This window comes from Neopsephotus bourkii, unplaced genomic scaffold, assembly GCF_033783945.1.
Source record: "Neopsephotus bourkii isolate Nb327-2 ecotype Australia unplaced genomic scaffold, CSIRO-AGI_Nbou_v1 NB_414, whole genome shotgun sequence".
In the NCBI taxonomy this organism is placed as follows: domain Eukaryota; kingdom Metazoa; phylum Chordata; class Aves; order Psittaciformes; family Psittacidae; genus Neopsephotus; species Neopsephotus bourkii.
This window is the reverse complement of record NW_026900918.1, coordinates 2,122,089-2,142,088: the sequence shown is the minus strand read 5'-3', so window position 1 is coordinate 2,142,088 and position 20,000 is coordinate 2,122,089. Positions and strand designations below refer to the sequence as shown.

The 20,000-nt window shown below is 60.1% G+C and overlaps 2 protein-coding genes across 2 annotated transcripts; one reads left to right on the top strand and one right to left on the bottom strand.

Annotated features, from left to right (window-relative positions):
* Nucleotides 1-627: 627 nt before the first annotated feature.
* Nucleotides 628-13,137, top strand: ARL8A (ADP ribosylation factor like GTPase 8A). The gene is made up of 7 exons (XM_061349548.1): nucleotides 628-850; nucleotides 7,467-7,547; nucleotides 8,043-8,116; nucleotides 9,936-10,029; nucleotides 11,171-11,238; nucleotides 12,635-12,705; nucleotides 12,812-13,137. Exons 1-7 carry the CDS (start codon nucleotides 728-730, stop codon nucleotides 12,859-12,861), a joined length of 561 nt encoding a protein of 186 aa, XP_061205532.1. The 5' UTR covers nucleotides 628-727; the 3' UTR covers nucleotides 12,862-13,137.
* A 2,787-nt stretch (nucleotides 13,138-15,924) lies between these two features.
* On the bottom strand, nucleotides 15,925-19,738 carry GPR37L1 (G protein-coupled receptor 37 like 1). Its single transcript, XM_061349541.1, has 2 exons — nucleotides 18,778-19,738; nucleotides 15,925-17,200 (listed from the first exon to the last, which is right to left on the bottom strand). Exons 1-2 carry the CDS (start codon nucleotides 19,720-19,722, stop codon nucleotides 16,388-16,390), a joined length of 1,758 nt encoding a protein of 585 aa, XP_061205525.1. The 5' UTR covers nucleotides 19,723-19,738; the 3' UTR covers nucleotides 15,925-16,387.
* Between the last annotated feature and the right edge of the window lie 262 nt (nucleotides 19,739-20,000).

Sequence of the window (20,000 nt, the reverse complement as noted above, 5' to 3'; positions counted from 1 at the left end):
CAAGGTGCAAGATGCAGAGGTGCTGGATGCAAGGGTGCTGGGTGCTGGAGGTAAGGGTGATGGGTGTTGGGGTTGCTGGATGCAGGAGTTCTGGATGCAGGGTTGCCAGGTGCAGAGGTGCTGGAGGCAGGGGTGCTGGATGCAGGGGTCCCTGGTGGAAGGTGTTGGATGCAGGGGTGCTGGATGTAGGGGTGCTGGATGCAGGGATGCCGGATGCAGGGGTGCCGGTTGCTGGATGCAGTGGTGCTGGATGTAGGGGTGCTGGATGTAGGGATGCCAGATGCAGGGTTGTCGAGTGCAGGAGTGCTGGGTGCAAGATGCAGGATGCAGGGGTGCCGGGGTGCTGGATGCAGGGTGCCGGATGCAGGGTCCCGGGAGTACCAGCGGTACCGGGCCGCTCCATCCCGCTCCGTGTGTGCATGGGGTCCTCCCATCCGGCAGGGGGCGGCAGAGTACGGGAGGGCTGCGGGCGGTGCGCGGGGCCCCACCCGGCGAGCGCGGAGCGCGGGGCGGCGCGCGGCGGTGCGGCAGGAGGGCGCGCAGCGCGCGGACAATACCGGGGCGGCGGCGGCTCGGCCTCGATCGGCTCGGCCCGGACCCGCTCGGCTCCGCTCGGCCCCGCCCCGGCTCGGCTCGGCTCGGCTCGGCTCGGCCCCGCCCCGGCTCGGCCTCACTCGGCTCGGCTCGGCACCGCTCGGCTCGGCCCGGCCCGGCCCGGCCCGGCAGGATGCTGGCGCTCTTCAATAAGCTGCTGGACTGGTTCCGGGCGCTGTTCTGGAAGGAGGAGATGGAGCTGACGCTGGTGGGGCTGCAGTACTCGGGCAAGACCACCTTCGTCAACGTGATCGCGGTGAGCGCCGCGCCCCTCCCCCCCATGGGCAGCGCCCATCCCCCCCCGCGTGGTGCTCACCCCAATGGACCCCAATCCCTGCACCCCCCCCCCGTAGCATCCTCCCCGCCTCCCCCCCCTTGTGACCCCTGCTCGTCGCACCCCCTCCATCGTTGTATCCCCCCCATCGCTGCACGCAACCCGCTCTGTGCCCCTTGGAATTGCGCTGCTCGATTGCACCCCAGCCCCGAAACGGGTTTGTCAAATGTGAGGTGCACGGTGCAGGCAGTGGGGTGCAGGTGTGGGGTGCAGGCAGTGGTGCAGGTGTGGGGTGCAGGTGTGGGGTGCAGGCAGTGGGCTGCAGGCAGTGGTGCAGGTGTGGGGCACGGGATCCATCGTAGGTCCGGCGTTTGCTCCCGCATCCCTGATGCTGAGTGCGGCGGCTCCGGGCCCGCAGCTGGAGCAGGCCCTGGGGGAGGATCCCAGCATCGCGGGTCCTGGGGCCGTGGCTGGTCCCAGGCTCAGCCCGGGGAGCTGCTGCCCGCATCCCCTCGCGGCGGGTGCTTTGTCATCGCCAGGCCCCTCGCGGTGCTGCCAGGACCTCATTGTCCCTTCCTTGGCCAGCACCCACCCGCAGCGGTGCCCGGTGGGTGCTGGGGTGCTGCTGCAGTGGCACCGGCTTTGCACCCTAATGGGGCAGCCACCCAGGGGACCCTTCAAGCTCCCCGGCTCTGCTGCCTCATCCACCTGGATCCGGTGGGGGAGCAGGAGCTGGGGTGCCTGGATCCCAAAGCCCAGGGTGTGGTTTCCCCCATGGGGATGCTCGCAGTCTCCCCTCTTGCCTTTTGGGTTCTTCTTGCCCTGTTCTGTGATGCTGCGAGGCAGGAGCTGCTGCAGGTGGATCCTGAAGGGGCAGGTCCAGGCTGGTGCTCCCAAGGGATTTCATGGAGGGAGGCGGATGTGGATCTTCCGGCTGCCCTGGTTCCTCAGTGCCCCCCCCTTACCCATGCACATTGCTCCACTTAGTGCCTTGGCTCTGGAGTAAAGCGAGTGACTTCTGCTTGCCGGCGGTGCTGGGAGCTGCTGGGCTGCCCAAGGTGATTTTGCATTGGATTTGGAGGCTTCCTTGCGCTGCTGATCCCCGGGAGGGTTGCCCTGGGTACCGGTGTCTGCAGGGATGCAGATGTTCTCCCAGCCCCATGCTGGTTCTCCCAGCAGACCCATGCCAGCTCTGGGACAGGGACCACGAGCACCCATCCTTTCCTAGGGTGACTTTGGCCATGGCATTTGCGTGTTTAATGGGCCCTTTTGCAGTCCATTATGGGGGTGGGATGTGGTTATTTAGCACCTTTAAGAAGAACTGGATAAGCTTTAAAGGGCGATGGGGCTTTATCCCAACCATGCTGGGTGGTTTTCCCTGCACAAGGCTGGAAATCACTGGGGGAGAGGGCGGTCCTCATTCTCTTGCCAATGGCTCAGACCTGGCAGTTTTGCTGTGTGCAAGACTTGTGCACCAAGGCTCTCTTTGCTGGTGTAGGGCAAAGTGGCATCCAGGAATTACAGCAGCTCCCAAGGGAAACTGTCTGTGCTCCTCTCTTGGGCAGCATGGTTTAGTGTGAGGCATCCCTGCCCATGGCAGGGAACTGGACCTGGATGATCTTAAGGTCCTCTCCAGCCCAAACCATTCCATGGTTCTATGATTCTGCCCATGGGATGAAGCTTGTAGGTCTGCTGGTGCACCATGAGGTCTGAGGAGGGGTGTTTAACTGCTTGCAAGGCAGTTGGGCTCCGGGTGCTGAGCAAGGAGATCAGTCTCTGCTGCAGTTTTGCCTCTGTGATGTTCCTTGGAACATTCGGGTTTTGGGGTGGATGCACACAAAAAAGAGGCACCGACCTTTGAGAAAACAGCCTGTAAAGAAGATCTTGTTGGGGAGAAGCTCTTGTTTAGGCTGAGAACACTGGGGCTGTTCAGCCTGGAGAAGAGAAGCTGCGTGGAGACCTCAGAGCAGCTTCCAGTGTGTGAAGGGGGCCTATAGGGATGCTGGAGAGGGATTCTTCATCAGGGACTGTAGTGACAGGACAAGGGGTGATGGGTTCAGACTGAAACAGGGCAAGTTTAGATTGGATCTAAGGAAGAAGTTCGTCACTGTAAGGGTGCTGAGGCACTGGAATGGGTTGCCCAGGGAGGCTGTGAATGCTCCATCCCTGGCAGTGTTCAAGGCCAGGTTGGACAGAGCCTTGGGTGCCATGGTTTAGTGTGAGGTGTCCCTGCCCATGGCAGGGGGGTTGGAACTGGATGATCTTAAGGTCCTTTCCAACCCTAACTATTCTATGATTCTGTGAACTGCATGAGAAATGTTTGAGCCAAACAGAATGGGAGCATTGGAAAGGGAAGAAGCTGTGATTTGGGCTTCAGGGAAGATAGAATCCTAAAAGGAAAAGTGTTGGATTTTGGCATTGTCGGAGAGATCTCCCAAGAGGAGCCAGTGGGGCTTTTAGCTGCCTTTTCCACAGGTTGGGGGTGACAGGGGTGAGACTGGGGGCCAAGGTGCCGGCCCTGTGTGGTGCTGGGCCTGGGGCAGCATCCCATGCTTGAGACCCGCTCAGAAAGTGATGTGGAGCAATGCTGCGAGAGGAAACCATGCCAAGCGTGTACATGGCATCAGGTGGGATGGTGGATGCTGTGGTAGCTGGGCAGCTCTGTGACAGCAGGGTCTCCAAGGATTGTGGGAAAGTAGAGGATCATGGAATGGTTTGGGTGGGAAAGGAGCCTAAGATCACCCAGTTCCAACCCCTGCCGTGGGCAGGGACACCTCACACCAAACCACATCACCCAGGGCTCTGTCCAGCCCGGCCTTGAACACTGCCAGCAATGGAGCATTCATCACTTCTCTGGGCACCCTGTGCCAGCACCTCAGCACCCTCACAGGGAAGAGCTTCTGCCTTAGATCCAACCTGAACTTCCCCTGTTTCAGTCTGAACCCATCAACCCTTGTCCTGTCACTGCAGTCCCTGATGAAGAGCCCCTCCCCAGCATCCCTATAGGCCCCCTTCAGACACTGGAAGCTGCTCTAAGGTCCCCACGCAGCTTCTCTTCTCCAGGCTGAACAGCCCCAATGTTCTCATCCTGGCTCCATACAGGAGCTGCTCTAGGAGAGATACTGCTGGAGATGCTGAGGGAGAAGCAAGGACACCTTATACTGATGCATTTTCACCTGCCTGATTAACTGCTCATGCCCCTGGCCAGAATGGGGTGGGAGGTACACGTGTATCCGGGTGCTGAGTGGTTGTTCTATCCCAGATGCAGAGTCTGGGCCCTTGGCTGCTGCTTCCATTGCACCTGAGCTTTATAGTGGTGCATTTTCCTGGGGCTCTCCCTGTTTCTGGAAGAGAGTGCGATGGCTGGAGCATGGTCTTGCCTTGCTGCTGCAGGCTCTGTCAGAGTTAGGCATGGTGGGAAACCCAAAGGACAGCAGGGGAGAAGCACCTTGGCACTGGATACAGCTTCTTCTGGGGTGTATGTGGGAACAGACAGGAGAAAACACAGGGATAAGGGGATAGGAAGTGTCAGCAGGCTGCTGGTCAGTACATTCGGCTGTGCCCTCTGCCTTGTCTTTCCAGACTGGGTTTCTGACTATGGCCCAGGGCAAGGGTCTCTCTCTTCTGTGTGCCTGCATGTGTTTGGGAGCCTGAGCCCCAGCCATGGGTCTCCAAGCCAGGGCTTAGAGGCCACTTTTCCCTGGTGAGACCTGCGCTTATGACTCGCTGGAGTGTCCTTGCCAGGGCTGGTGCTGGGGCAACTGGGAACAGCGACTGCCCCATCCGGTGCAGATGCACCCAGGTGATGGCTTTTGGGCCTTCCATGCCCCTGGATGGGCTCCGCTGGGTGCAGGGGGGGGTGCATTGAGCTGGCCATGCAAGCATCCATGGCCCATGGTGTGGATGCTGCCTGCTGGGTGAGAGCACTGCCGCATCCCGAGCAACCCAGGTGTAGTCCTTGAACTCCCCCCTTGGCATGACCCAAGCTCTGGATGTGGCAAACACCGGCTCATTGAGGAGCATTGTCATCTTTGTGCTTCGAAGGGCATGGAGTTGAAAGCAGCCCCAGTGAGCATCAGTAGGACTGGGAAGGGGAAGGGTAGCATGAGCCTCAAGCAGCCGGGTCCTTTAAAGGAGTGCTGTGCCTTGTCCCAAAGGATTTGGGATCCTCCAAAGGTGTTGCTTGCTGCTCCTGCGGTGCAGGGTTGGCTTGGGATGTGTGGTGCAGAGCAGCTCTGCTTCGATGCTGCCCTGCATCATTCCCTGAGCTTCTCGGTGCCTTGACAACATCCAGAGGCTTTTGCTTTTCTCTGACAGACTCTGTGCTGCCATCAGGTAGTGCTGGGGCTGGTGGGGGCTGCGCGCATCCAGCACCCCAAAGCCTGGGCCATCAGCAAGTGGTCACTCCAGAGCATCCAGCACTTTGTGTGGCCACCCCTGGTCCTGATGCTCCCTCATTATGGACACATCCTGAGCAAGAGCTAGCACAGTAGATAGCTGTGGGCTCTGTCTGGATGGAGCCTGCAGCTCTTGCACAGAGATGCCTTCTCCCCTTTGGATATGAGGGCTGCATCGCACATCCCTGGGAGGTGCTGGGGGTGTCTTGCCATGTGGCCATGTGTCTGTCCTGTTTTTGCAGCTGAGATAGAGCCCTTGGGGTCAGGGAGGGCAGCTCAGTCCCCTTCAGCTTTGGGAGCATCATCAGGAGCACATCCAGGAGCTGTCCTCAGATGTTACATTCCCATGCTGAGGGATGCTGCAGGGGTGCTGCAGGGCCAGACCGTGGATGTTAATTGCAGGTCTTGGTGGTGAGACCATCTTCTTTAAGGTGGAGGGCATTGGGGTGCCCATCCCTGTCCTGCAGGGTTGCATTTGTCCAGCTTGGTCACAGCGGTGGGGTCTGGCTGACACGGGTCCCTTCATCACAGCCCCACTGCACAGACGTGTCAGCATCTAGGACAGTTGGAGAGGGAAAAGGAGACCTTGTGTTTCCACTGTTGCTTTCAGAGCGTGGCCAATGCAGAAGGAGCTGAGCATGTTGCAGCTCCTTGAGGATGCTCCTGCAGGTGCCAGGACAGCAGGAACCCCATGCAAGTTGCCCTGGACCACAACATGTCACGATCCCAGCCTGGTCTTTTTGGACAGCATGGGTGGGTTTGGTTTGGCCCATTGGCTGTGGGCAGTCTGGAGGCAGGCCCTGTGCTGGGAGAAGGATTTGGGGCAGGGAACAAGGCCATACTTTGCTTATGGAGCTATGCTTATTGCCATCTCTTGAGGGGGAAAGCAGAGATGACTCCTGGCTCCTGGAAGAGCTACCATCACATGTGAGCCATGGCTCGGGTGGCTTTCACACAGCCAGCAGCTCCCATGGTGTGGTCTGGGATCCCCAATGGAGGCATCTGCAGCTTCCAAGAGTTCTTCAGCAATTGCTCCCTATGTCTTCTGATTAAAGCCTCATCATTCCTTAAAACCTGGTCCATAAAGCCAGGTTGTGTGTTGGAGCCTCGTTCTGCAGGAGGCAGATGATAGATGGCTTCCTGCCTGCTTCTCTCTCCCTGTGCCCTTCCCCACCAGTCCCTGGCGTGGTTTCTGCTTTCACTCTGGCTTGGAGACCCCTCAGCTGCCAGGCTTTGCTGATGGACACAAAAGGGAAATGAAAAAGGGAAGCAGCACGTATTGCACAACGGGTGGAAGAGGCCAGGAAAACCCTGGGGCCTTGCTGGTGTGCTGTGTCTGGAGGAGCCGTTGGCTCAAGCAGGCACGGAAGTGGTGATGCTGCCTTCCCTGCTCCAGGTTTGTGTTAACTGAAACAAAGCCCACAGAAGTCCTGGAGAAACCGGAGGTTTTAAGCTGGTAAAGAGCTGCTGAGTTCAGCTGCAGTTGGTACCTGCAGGCTGCTGGCACTGATGGCCAAAAGCCTCAGAACCATCTTGTCCTGGTTATCTTCTCCCCCAGTGGGGCCTTCCATAGGGATGCATTTAAACATGAAGGAGGCAGAGGATGGAGGGCTGTGGGCTGGGATGCCTGAGGCCACCCGGAGCAACCCCTGTGCTGCTCAGCCCAGGCATTGGGATTTGAGCAGCAAACTGGAAGGTGGTGTGGGGGGTTTAACAGACCAGCACCATCCTGTCCCATCAGCATGGTGCTGAGCACGTGGGCTGGCGAGCTGCATCCCAGCACAGCGGCACAGGGACAGGTCCTGCTCTGCACACCGGGAGGATAACCCAGACTGATGGCAGCACTGGGATGCTGCAGAGCCATGGTGATTCCGTGCTTCTCCTGCCGGATGCAGCTCGGAGCTGTGATGCTGGAGGGAGCATTTCGGCATCTCCTGGGTAGGGGAAGAGGAAGGATTTGAGTCCCCCATCACCCAGTGCAGGCACATGGCAAGGGGTGGAGGAGCCGTGCAGGCTTGCAGGAAAGCAGAAGTCAGCCTGGTTCTGGACTCGTGGCCAGAAAGGAGCTGATGCAGGAGGTGGCTGCCCTGGGGGGGGGGTCCCTGTGGCTCTGGTTCTGCTCCTGGTATGGCCCAGGAGGGCTGTGCTACACTGATGGGGTTTCCGTGCCTCCTAACGCTGTTTCACCTTGTTCCTTGCAGTCAGGACAGTTCAATGAAGACATGATCCCGACAGTGGGCTTTAACATGAGGAAGATCACCAAGGGGAACGTTACCATAAAGGTAAGGTGCAGATGTTATTGCTGCTGGGGGCTCCTGGGAGGAAAGATGGGAGGGAAGGGAGATTGGGGGGTGTTCTGCTGGAGGCTGAAGGATGCGAGCAGCCCCAGCTGCAGCTGCCATCTGCCCTGTTAGGCTTTTGCAGGTACCCACCAGAGGAGATGGTGGGAAGAGATGCAGGAGATCCAGACCTCTGCAGTGGGAGCAAGTCTGGGCTGCAAAGCTGGAGGTGTCCTTACACCTCTGCCTTGCTGGTGGGGATTCATGGATGTGGTCACCCTGCTGAGGGTGGGAGCACAGGGAAAGATGGGTCACGGCTTGCACTGGTGGTCTCTGCCTCAGTAGCAAAGGGAGAGGAGGTTTCTACCCGCTGCCCTTCCTGGGCTGTCTCCTTTGGTTCTTGGGTTGTTTGAGCTGTAGGGGAGGGGATGAGGTGGGTTTGGATGAGGGTGAGGAAGGGTCACGGGCAGGGGTAACGTCACCTTCTCCCTGTGACAGCTCTGGGACATCGGTGGCCAGCCGCGGTTTCGCAGCATGTGGGAGAGGTACTGCCGTGGAGTGAGTGCCATCGTGTGAGTACCCCTGGGAGCCCCGTCACCCATCCCTGGTGCTGAGCCCCACCAGTGGGTGCAGGCACAGTCCCATCACCCCACCCAAGGGGGCTTGTGCTGGGCGTTGAGATGCTTCCCCATGGGAATGGTTCCCCCCTTTGAGCACAGGGGAGCCAGGTCCCTGCCAGCTGTGGGAGATGCTTCCCTTCCAGCATCACTCTGTCCCTTGGGTCTTGCCTTTCCTGGGTCTTGTGCTTGCCCTGGGCTGCCTGTTCATCACAGGGGCTGAGCACCATCGCTGTGGCTCAGCCCTTTCTAAGAGGCTGGTTTTAAGGGCGGCTGCCAGAAGCAAGCATCCAGGTCATGCTGATTATGTGCTGTTGGATGGATCTTGTGCTGAGAGGAGTACCCTGTGCACTGCCTGCTACTGACTGTCAGCTTTCCCACATCCCCTGCTTGCAACCACTGCAGCAAGTGCAGTCCTAGGGAGTGCAGGCTGGGGATAATCCTCAATGGGAAGCAGGCTGGCTGCTCCTGAGGTCAGGTATTTAACCCTGGGAGACCACATCAGTTACTTCGACCCAATGATAAGGATCAGATCTGTGTGATCTTCACCAGCTGGCTGTGCTCTGGGGTTTGGGAGGCTGGGTTTCCATCCTGCCTTTCCCAGCTGCAGGTCTGGCAGGTGGGGAGCAGCAAGGGACCACTTGTTCTGCTTGCTGGGACATCAATGTCTGTTCCTGCCCTTGCTGACCATCCCCATGGCACACACCTCAACACCTCTTTCATTGCAGTGAGCTGTGCTGGGAATGACAGAGTGCCATTAGGGGGGGATTTATTTTGCCTGCTTCCATAACCCCATTCTTCTTCTGGTGGCCCATCTGGTTGAGAGGAAAACAGAGGGACCCATAGGGACCTGTGAGCAACCCAGTCACGCCTCAGTCTGCCTTGAGCTGCCTCACGGCCCTTTGCCCTTACCTTCAGCCCTCCCATCCTGCCCAGGATGCTGGAGGCTCCTGACAGTGCCTGGGTGGGATTTTCCCCTCTCCCTCTTGGTACAGCCATGCACCTTTTCCTGCGTTCAGCACTTCAGTAGCTAAAGGCTCTTTTCCTGTTTCCAATGAAGCCCACAAGGCCTGTGGAAGCTTGATGATGTTTCTCACTTCTTCTCTCCCAGCTTCTTGATCTTTAAACTAAAGGCCACTTTAATCAGTTCCTCTCCCCAGTTTGGGCTTCCTCCATGTCCTTTGCAGGATGAGCATCACCTGAAAGAGCTAAATCCTTCCCTAAATCTCCCCCCGTCTGCTCAGAGCAAGCATTGCTGACTCTGGCTTCACGTGCCCTTTGGCCCAAGCCTCGTGCCCAAGATAGTTCCCATCAAGAGGATGAGCAGGTCCTCTCCCCACTCCTGGGTCTCTTCATCATCAGCTCCTCTTGTCTTCTCCACTTGTTATCCTCTCTTCTGGATAGGAGCTGCCACATACAGATGAGCCTTGAGGGCAATGTGTGTCCTGCAGCTTCTTCTGCCTGGGCAGTGCCTGGTCTTCCTTTGCTCACCATATCCCTGCTGTCAGTGGGGTGGACCCCTGCAGGGATGGGGACAGGGAAGTCCCCACTGCCCTGGGAGACACGAGTGGGTCTCAGCCCCACAGTCTTCCTTGGGAAGAGGGGTGCTGGGGGAAGGATGCTGTTATCCATCACCTCCATGCACTGTCCCAGGAGCCTGGGGGGGGGTTGCAGCTGCTGTATGAGCAAGGGTTGGTTGTGGCACAGACCTCAGCACAGCGCCAGGGTGTGGAGACCTCATTGCCTGCACTCAGGGATGTCCCTTCCCTTGCAGGTACATGGTGGATGCCGCCGACCAGGAGAAGATAGAGGCCTCCAAGAATGAGCTGCACAACCTGCTCGACAAGCCACAGCTCCAGGGCATCCCGGTGAGCTGTTGCCAGGATAGGTCCCCCCCCATCTGCTTGTGGTCCCCAGGCTGGTGGCTGCCAGGGTTTGCAGTAAGGGGGGGCTGGCATTTTGCAAAGCAGATTTGGGATGGGGATCCCCTTCTTTGTGGGGGGCTCCCCTTTGCTGCTGCACTCCTCTGAGAGCTGGGGGAATGATGGTTTCTGGTCCAGGGCTGGACCAACAAACAGCGAAGGGAGCTTGAAAAGAGACCAGACCCATAGACGCATCCCAGTGTGTGACATCTGTCCCCTCACATGAACTTGCACCTTATTTAGAGTGGGACATTAAGGTCTCATCTCCTATGAGAGCGGCTGCGGGGCTGTGGCGTTTGCAGGAGGTGGGATGTGGCGGCAGTGCCGGATGTGCTGCTCGTGCCCGGGTGCTTACGGAGCATCCAAAATCAGCATCCTTTGAAAGGAAGCGATTGAGGATCTTGCACAGATCCCAAACATTCACTGCCAACTAAATTAAGCTCCTGACATAACGCACTGCATTCACAGCCCCTCTGGATGCTCCTGGTTTGAGCTGGGGGATGCTGCGTTCCTGTGCTGCTGCAGAGGCCCTGGCTGTCCTTGTCAGATGACAGGCGCGTGGTGCGCTCCGGAGGGATGCACCAGGCCTGCCGGGGGATGATTTTCCTCACAGAGTCTGAGGATTCCTTTGTGGTTGTGGAAAGCCTTGGAAGAAGCAGAGATCAGGGGATGGTGCCTGCAGAGAGCAGGCTCTGCGCGGCATCCACGTCTCACTGCTCCCCAGTAACGCTGGGGTTGGCTGTCTCACTTGACTTCTGGCCCAAAGACTGCAGGAGGCTCCTGGGAGAGCATCCTTGGTGGCACAGCACACACTCGTGCCCTTATGGGAGAGCGTGCTGTGGGGCTGGCTTCTCACTGGGACTAGGGAGTGCATCAGGGATGCTGTGCATGCGCTAATTATGGCTGTTAATGCAAGTGCTCTGCCTTCTGATTGCCTGCTGAAGGGCTTTTCTGCATCCGGGCAGAACCTATAGAAGCAGCCAGGGCTGTCCTGTGTCTCAAGCAGGGTCACTTCTGTGTGGCAGAAGCAGGTTCCTGCCTGGTCTGCTGGCCAGGAGCTTCAGGTGTCCCCTCTCCCACCCTGCAGGTCCTAGTCCTGGGGAACAAGCGAGACCTGCCCGGTGCCTTGGATGAGAAAGAGCTCATTGAGAAGATGTAAGTGTCCGGTGGCCCTGCAGCCACAGCGGGGCTGTGACACTGTGGAATTGTCCTTGTTCTGCCATGCCATAGGATCAGTCATAGAATGGTTTAGGTTGGAATTTCAGCCCCTTTAAAGTTCAACCCCTGCCACAGGCAGGGACCCCTTCCACTGGAGCAGCTTGCTCCAAGCCCCTGTGTCCAACCTGGCCTTGAGCACTGCCAGGGATGGGGCAGCCACAGCTTCTCTGGGCACCCTGTGCCAGCGCCTCAGCACCCTCACAGGGAAGAGCTTCTGCCTAAGAGCTCAGCTCAGTCTCCCCTCGGGCAGGTTCAAGCCATTCCCCTTGGCCTGTCCCTACAGGCCCTTGTCCCAAGCCCCTCTCCAGGTTTCCTGCAGCCCCTTTAGGCACTGGAGCTGCTCTAAGGTCTCCCCTTCAGGAGCCTTCTCTTCTCCAGGCTGCCCCAGCCCAGCTCTCTCAGCCTGGCTCCAGAGCAGAGCTGCTCCAGCCCTCGCAGCATCACTGCCTCCTTTGGGCTCTCAAGCAGGTTCACACCCCCTTTGCACTGGGGGCCCCTGAGCTGAACACAGCCCCCGGGTACCCAGCACGGGCACCCCACTGAGCTCCTTCCCCAGCTGGGGCCGCACTGCGGTGCCTGCGGTGGGCACAGACCCGTGGCTGGGGACACGCTAAGGCGGAGGTGACGTCCCTGTGCCTGTGGGGTCAGGGAGGAGCTGGGAGCTGCTGCTGCCAGTGCGAGGCCTGGGTCCTGCCTGCCACACGGTGGCGTTGGGGCTGCACAGCGCTGGTGCTGGTGCTGGTGCTGAGCTCCCATCACCCTCAGAGCTGTGCCCCGCTGCCTGGTGCTGGTGCTGCTCCATGGGCAGCCCTCGGTGCTTGGCTCCTGCTTTGGGGTGCGACACCATCCACGTAGCTCTCCCTTATTTCACTCATCCTCTCGGCAGCAGATGCTCCTCCTGCCAGCAGCTATCCCCTGCCCTGCAGACAGGGGCCTGGGATGCTGTGCTGACCCCCAACCACCCCTTGGAGACCTCCCCTGCCCCTTTAGCACCGATGCAGCTCCCAAGCCCTCCCTGCCCTGTCTCGCTCCAGGGCTGTTCAACCAAGGTTTAGGGAGGGAAGCAGTGTGGTTGTAGCCGGGCTCCCCATGGGGTTGGGTCCCTCCTGCCCCATCACATTACCCCCCACAGGCTGTGCCTGGCCATCAGTCATAGGCACAGTGTGCTGGTGTCCCCATTCAACCCCATGTGGGAGCCTGGGGAGACATCGCTGTCCCCAGTCTTGGAGCTGAGGTGCAGAGGGACCCCTCAAGAGGCTCCCCAGAAGCATCTCCCATCCCTGCCAGTGCACGGCCATGGGGGTCTGCAGCCAGAGCTCGTTTCTCCCTGCAGGAACCTCTCTGCCATCCAGGACCGAGAGATCTGTTGCTACTCCATCTCCTGCAAAGAAAAGGACAACATCGGTGAGTACCTGCGGGGCTGGGCATGGGGGGAGCCCCTGGCTCTTTGCCCAGGTACAGGAGGGTTTGTAGGTTTCCTCTTGCTGTAGGTTTCCTCTTGCCTTCACAGACATCACCCTACAGTGGCTTATCCAGCACTCGAAGTCCAGGAGAAGCTGAGATCCCGCAGGCTGCGGTTCACATCGGGAAGATGCCATTGTACAAGCCCATGCCCCTTCTCTCTTCTCCTCTGTCCCTTCAGCTCTCTCTCTAGATGGGTATTTTTAGGGGACCCCAGACTCCGCTCGCGTTGAGGTGGAGCCCTTGTTTTTATTGTAAAGAGAATGTCCAGCCGCCCTCCTCTCCCCTCTCTGTCTCTCCCTCCCGTTCTGGCCCTCTTCGGTTGTTGTCTGGGTATACACTATATATATATGTATATATACTTCAAGTTTTTAATTTAAGCCGTAGTGCTGTTACTAAACTGGGCCCTCGGAGCAGAAGGAAGGCTGGGGGCTCCCCAAGCCTGGCTGAGGCTCAGCACTGGGAGCAAGGGGGTGGCAGAAAGCAGCCCCTTGGGGATGGGGCTGTGCCAGGCTGTGGGCAGGTCCCCTGGGGCTCCCTTGTCCCTTCCCCTGCACAGAGCATCCTGGGGGTGTTGGGAGCATGCCCCCCCCCCTCCTCCCTCGGGCAGGGCTGCAGGGGAGGTGATGCCAACCCCACGTTCCTCTCCCATAGGGATTAGTGACAACCCACAGCCTCCCCCTGCATTGCCTCTGGCTGCTGAGCCGCTGCCCCAACCCTGCTCGATGCCCTGGGCTGCTCATCCCCTTGCCCTGTGTGTTCCCCCCCAGTCCCAGTCCACGTGCCTGGCCCACATCCTGCCCTGCTGCCCAGTGCTGCTGCTCTGCTGTGTAATGTGAGGGGATGGTGCCAGTGCAGCGGGGGACAGCGATGCCAACAGCCCTGTGGGGTGCAGGGGCCTGGCTCCTGCCTTCTCGCTGCCCCGGAGGGGGCTCAGCTGTGCTGTCTCCTCACAAGACATCTCCTGCCCCTGACTGGGGGCTGCTGGCCAAGGACATTGCACAGGGACACAGGGTGGGAGGGAGGGATGCATGGAGCCAGGCTGCCCGCCCCCCCAGTAGCACTGGGGTGATGCTGCCATTGCCAGCACTGCCCTGCCTGGGGGGACATGGGCACGGTTGAGTCCATTCTGCAGGTGGGGAGAGGAGAGGAAACGGAGTGGGGCTGAGGGAGGCTGTGCCCATCGGTGCTGTTGTTGGGCCTCTGCAGGTGCAGGCTGGGGGGGGTTAACAGGGCTGGGGATGTGGTGATGAGGCAGTGGGTCAGGTCAGCAGCACAGCGGGAGGCAGCAGTGACCCCAGCAGTGCTGGCAGAGGGGGGTGGCCCCAGGGTCCCTCTCCCAGCCATGGTGAGGCCGGGGGCTCCTCTTTTCTCTTCTTGTTTTTGCAGAATTGCACAAAGAGAGGTTTCCTTCTCTTTTTTTCTTTTTTTTTTTTTAATTTAATGAATTGTAAAGTGTCGTCACCCCCCCTTCCCCCCCCCTTTTTTTTTTTGTTGTTGTTTTTAAGAGATATTTTGGCTCAGATTTGACCTCTGTTGGGAAATGACTCTTGTTACTGTACAATTTTTTTCCTCCCTAATGATAATAAATTAACACTTTTGCGTTGGGGGGGTGCTTGCTGTCACGTTGCTTCCTCACTAGGGTGAGGCCCATCCCTCCTGTGCCCCTCATCGGGCCAGGGTCCCTGCTCCCCATTTCCATGGTCACCACAGTGCTGCCAACCCTGATGGCTCTGCACGGCTCTGGGTGCGAAGGTGAGCTCGGAGATGCTCCGGATGCAGCCATCGCTGCTGCTGGACCTCCCTCTGCCCCCACTTGTGTCCTGCTGCGATGCTGGGTTTGGAGCAGGGCTGCTGCAGGGCCCCTACCCCATCTCCTTGCCCACACCAGCTCCCTCTTGGGGCCAGTGCTCAGTGATCCTGTGCCCCCTGCATCCCCCCTGCGCTGACATCAACATCCCCCCCCCTCGGCGTTGTGCTTTGTGCCCTGTGCCAGCCTGCCCGGTATCCGCGCTATGGGGTGCTCTGCCTGCTATGGGGCCGTGTGGTGCTGCCTGCGCCCTCCTTGCCCCCCCCCGCCCCGCTGTCCTCCTCCTCCCCACACATCCATCCCCGCAGGGACACAGCAACAAGCCCGGCTTTGTTCCTGCTTGGCGCGGGCTCAGGACCGAGCAGCGCGGACCCAGCGCAGGAGATGCCCCCAGCTCCTTCCCTCCCACTGCCACCGAGAGCCCGTGGGGGCGCGGGGGGGATGCGGGCATGGCAGCATCCCGGCCTCCGCTCCCCTCCCTCCATCCCCGCGCCAGGATGAGACCCCTCTTCTTGCCCCCAAAGTGTGGGGCCCAGCAGTGATGCGGGGGGGGGGGAGGGAAGGAAAGAACCCATTTTTGTGCTCTCTGAAGAAAACTGGGGCTGTTGTTTCCCTGGCAACGGGGCTGTGAAAGCGAAGCGCGGTGGGTGTCGGTGCCGCACAAAGCCCGCACTGAGCCGCTCGCATTCACCCGCCCGTAGCAACCGTCTCCCTCGCCCCGGCATTTCGTGTGCTGGGCGAGTGCCAGCGGCAGGACAAGGAGCTTTAACAGCTCCAGCGGACGGGGCCGCCTGCCCCCAGCCCTATCGCGCTGCCTGCGCTGCTCCCTGAAGCCCTTCCTGGGTGCGGGAGCTTGGAAACGGAGGTGCTGGGACTGGTCCCCGCAACGGGCCAGGGAGCCCTGCACGGTGCTGCTCGGATGAGATGCTTCACCCCACGGCAGGATGTTGCCCCCCGGTACTGCACGGCAGCACCGTGTAGCAGCAGCACCTTGGTTCTGCGTGGTGCAGGGAGGGAGATGGCTTCCTTACAGGCTGCAGAGCATCTCTGCCCGGTGCTGGGCTGGCCTTTACTGGGACCAGTTTGAGCCCTGCAAACCACCCAAAGACCAGTGGTTTGGAGGAGACCCTTCAGGGGCTGGCTTGGCACCAGCATCACTCCAGGGGATGGGCAGAGGGGCAGCTGGGGCCTTTCCCCATCTCCTTCAGGTGCTGCCTGACCTGGCATGGCTGCTTTCCTGCCCTAATGCCCACCCCAGAGCCCACAGGTTTTAGGGAAGAGCGATCCAAACCCCAAGCAGCGGCTCCCCAGGGCTCTGCTCGGCAGTGCCAGGCTGGTGATGCATGGCATGCTCTAGGTTACTGGTTTATTGAGCTCTTACAGGGCACCGCTCGGTGGGATACAGTCACTGGGACCTCCTACTGTGGAGGGGGCGGGCGGGAGGGGACGGGACAGGACGAGGGCAGTTTGTGTTTGCTGTGTCCTCTGCAAGCCTCCGTGGAAACCCTCCATAGGATCAGATGGGACCTCTCTGGCACAACTCCATCTCCAGAGCAGCAACCCCTCTGAGCCTGGCCAGGCAGCCAGGACGGGAGGGTGCTGATGCCCTTGCTGGCCTTTGGGCAGAGGCAAGAAGGCCACCGATGCAGCCATAGAGACCGGGCTTTCAAGCCTCACTTGCCCCAGTGTGGGGTTTGAAGCCCAGGGGGCAGCTCCTTCTGCTGGTTCCACGTCCAGACACGGGCACTAACGGCGAAACAACGTTTGGTCTTGGGAGGAGGTGGTGGAACGATCGCTACAGCTCCCCTTTGGCGCTTAGCAAGGGGTGCCGAGGGCCAGGAGGGGTGGGGGGGACTCCCGGGGCTTGTCAAAGAAGATAGAGGAGGACATCTCCGTTTTGAGCTTGCTGTCAGCGCTGCCCTCGCTGGAGGCAGTGTCAGGGCTGCAGCCCTCGCAGCAGCAGCAGCAGCAGTCCATGAAGGCCTGGCCCAGGGGTCTGCAGAGGCACAGGAGCAGCACAGGCGTCACTGAGCACTTGAAGAAGAGGAAGAACTGGTTGATGAGGTTGAGCAGATCCAGGGTCTGCTTGGACATGTCGGGGGACATGTAAGCCACCACGATGTTGCAGGCGTTCTCCGGGGTGGTGCAGAGCCCGTAGATGACGGTGAGCCCGATGATGGTGCAGTTCAAGTGACGCTCGCACTGGCTGTGCTTGCTCCCTCGGCACTCGGTCTTCTTCTCGGTGCCGCTGATCCTGCGGGTCACCAGCTGGCAGCTCACGGTGAAGAGGATGGGCAAGCAGAAGTAGCACCCAAAGTACCACCACATGCGAGCGTTCTGGTAGGTGAGCACCAGGGAGTACACGGACTCGGGCAGGTTGGACGAGGGCTTCATGGTGCAGTATTCCATCGCCACACCGGACACGGGTGATGTGTCCTGGGCCAGCTGCCAGAGCAGGATCTCCGGTACCGACAGCGTCATGGAGCCCACCCAGATGACGGCCAGCTTGGCAATGATGGACTGGCACTGCTCAATGGGCCGGGTGCTGGCCTGCGGGCTGGTGGCCGCATGGAACCTGTCGATGCCCAAGGCGCAGAGGCTGAAGGTGGTGACTCCCAGTGACGATACCTGGCGAAGGGGAGGCAGAACAAGGTGGGGGGGGGTTTGATTTACCAGGCTTGTGGCAAAACCCTGGCTGCCCCAAAGACCCTTCCTCCATGGCTGTGGAGAGGTCAGAGCTTGTGGCTGCATCCCAGGGTTGAAGCCACCTTCCTGTGACTCCTGAATGGCAGTGGATCAAAACATCCCTGCCCAGCTCCCGTTTCTGCTCTCCTGTGCCCAGCCAGGGTGGGAATGGCAGAGCTGTCCCCCAGGCTCTTCCTCTGTTGTGGATGGCAGCACCCATCGCATCAAACAGCATCTCCCCAGCTGCCCCAGGCTACCGTGGCCCTGTGCTGCTCTGCTTCCCGGAAAGGCCAAAGGAGCTGAAGGCACCATTGTGACCAAGCAGCTTGGGGCAATTTCCTCTGCATTGAGAGCGGCAGGAAAAACATCCCCTTTGCCAAAGGGAAGAGGCCAAAGGAGGCAGAGGAAGCGCGGTGGCTCTGCGAGGGCTGGCAAGGCACCGAGGGGCACAATCAGCATTCATGGTCCCAGCCCCAGAGCTGCAGCTTTGCTCAGAGCCAAGTCCCACAGCCCTTGGCTAGGGAAGCGGCAGTCACATGCTGGTGCCACGCAGCATCCCACCGTGCTCCTGAGGGACCTTCCCGGCTCCCAGGAAACCTCCCAGGGCTCTGCAGGATGCCTGGGTAGCGCCTCGGGGAAAGGCCATGGCAGAACATCCTCAGGATGGGGACTGGTTTGGGGCCATTCCTTTGCCTGCGATGGCTGAGCTAAATGGGGTTTTCTCCATCAGTGCCAAGGCCTGCTCGCTGAGCAGGCTTGAGTCCTGGTGATGGGCACAGAGAGGTCTGGTGATGACAGAAGGTCACCATGGTGATGCTCTGGGAGGGCAGACCTGACACTGTCTCTGATCAATTCCAGCCTTGTGCTTGCCCCCTTCTTTGATAAAGCAGGTTTTGGAGCCCTGGACAGCACACAGAGCAGGCTGGGTCTGTTTGTCAGACATGGGAAGGGAGGAGAGCAGCCTGATCCCACGTCCCTGCAGGGTGGGAGATGCCCCACAGCAAGGGTTTGCTTTCAACCCAAGAGCAGGACCATGCACAATGACACCATCGGGGGGCATTTTTGCTCATTCTGCCTTGCCCTGTCACCCTGCAGCCTTCCCAGTGGGTCCCCAGCTCCTCCCAAACCCATCAGGGGTGAGGCTTGGGGACAAGCAAAGATCTCCGGTTCTCAAACCTGATTCCCTGTCTCTCCCACCCCAGCTGCAGCCCCCTGCCGTGGGGCCATCCTCAGCACTCATCACAGCCAGTGCTGGCCATCACACGGTGGGGCTGAGCCCACGGGCTGAGGGACAGGGACAGACCCAGGAGTGCCCTGGCTGGGCAAATGAGGCTTTCATGGGCTCTACCCAGGCCTGGTGCTGGGGGCAGAGCCTGAAGAACGGCCCAGGGCAGAGGCAAAGGGAGGTGAAAATGGGAACCATCCCTTAGGTCCTTACTGAGCCCTCTCACCAGGCAATGGAATGCCCCCAGAGCAGAGGGGCAGCTGAGCCCCCCCCCCAACCCCATGCTCTGCCTTACCTCCATGAAGGGCACGATGCGACAAGACACGTCCCCCAGCAGCCTGGTCTTGGTGATCTCATTGAAGATGACCACGGGCAGGCAGAAGAAGAGGATGAGGAAGTCCCAAAAGGCCAGGCTGGCCAGGATGGAGTTCCAGGCACTCTTCATGTAGTAGTTGTGCCACACAATGCACATCACGGAGAGGTTCCCGATGATGCCCACTGCGAAGACGATGAGGGACAGGAACATCACAGCGTAGGCGCTGTAGGAGCTCTCCGTCACTGGGTACAAGGGGTTCTGGATCTGCAGCCGCTTGTCGGACACGGTGGTGAGGTTGGCTCGAGGCTCGGACCCTCCTCTGTCTGTGGGGACCCCTTCTTGCTGCTCAGATTGGTCCGTGCTGGATGGCAGCAGGGCCTTGGTTGGGTGCAGGCTGGCGGAGTTGAGGGGCCGGGGGAACTCTACCCTTACCCCCGGCACGTACTGCTGCACCGACTTGGAGTCCTCCTCTGTCCCCCGGCGCAGCCGCTCCATCACCTGCATCCCCGCATCGTGCCGGGTCCTGCCTCCATCCTCGCCCTGCCCATGGTGGCTGCTGCCTTCCCCAGCCTGCCCAGCTCTGCCTCGCGTTGCCACAGCCCCTGGCACCGGCAGCATCAGCAGCAGGAGGACAAGCGGCAGCGGAGAAGGCATGGTCCCCTCTGGAGGGAGCGTGTGGTGGGAGACAGCGCAGCCCCGAGCGCAGGGACCCCGGCGCTGCCGGCAGCGATGGAGCCGTGCCGAGGAGCGGCCGCTCTGTCCAGCGTCCGCTGCTGCTCTGGGCTCTCCGGAGGGCGCTGGGCTCAATAAGAGCGGCGCTGGGGATCGGCAGAGCCAGGCCCTCTGCTGGTCACCCACCCGCTCCATGGGAGCCTGCCAAGCTCTGCTTGGATGCGCCAGCACACGGGGTGGGGAGCTCGGCATCCCCCAGCGACACCCTCCAGCATAGGATCATTGGTTTGGATCGGAAGGGACCTTAGAGACCATCCAGTTCCAAGCCCGCTGCCATGGGCAGGGACAACTTCCACTAGAGCAGCTTTCTCCAACCTGCCCTTGAACAATTCCAGGGATGGGACCCCTCAATGTGTCCCCAGCATCCCCCCAGAACGAGCCAAGTGAAGGATGCTCATGGCTTGGCACTGCCGATGGGCTGCTGAGCTCAGCTGCCTCCCACCCGCTGCCCACAGGCAGGCAGCACTGAG

What these genes read in the sequence shown, in the direction of transcription:
- ARL8A (XM_061349548.1), top strand. Translation starts at nt 728, where the DNA reads ATGCTGGCGCTCTTCAATAAGCTGCTGGACTGGTTCCGGGCGCTGTTC. An exon ending in CACAGCTCCAGGGCATCCCG is followed by an intron (nt 10,030 to 11,170) that starts GTGAGCTGTTGC and finishes CCCACCCTGCAG; the next exon opens with GTCCTAGTCCTGGGGAACAA. An exon ending in CAAAGAAAAGGACAACATCG is followed by an intron (nt 12,706 to 12,811) that starts GTGAGTACCTGC and finishes TTGCCTTCACAG; the next exon opens with ACATCACCCTACAGTGGCTT.
- GPR37L1 (XM_061349541.1), bottom strand. Translation starts at nt 19,722, where the DNA reads ATGCCGAGCTCCCCACCCCGTGTGCTGGCGCATCCAAGCAGAGCTTGG. An exon ending in GCATCGTGCCCTTCATGGAG is followed by an intron (nt 17,201 to 18,777) that starts GTAAGGCAGAGC and finishes CCCCTTCGCCAG; the next exon opens with GTATCGTCACTGGGAGTCAC.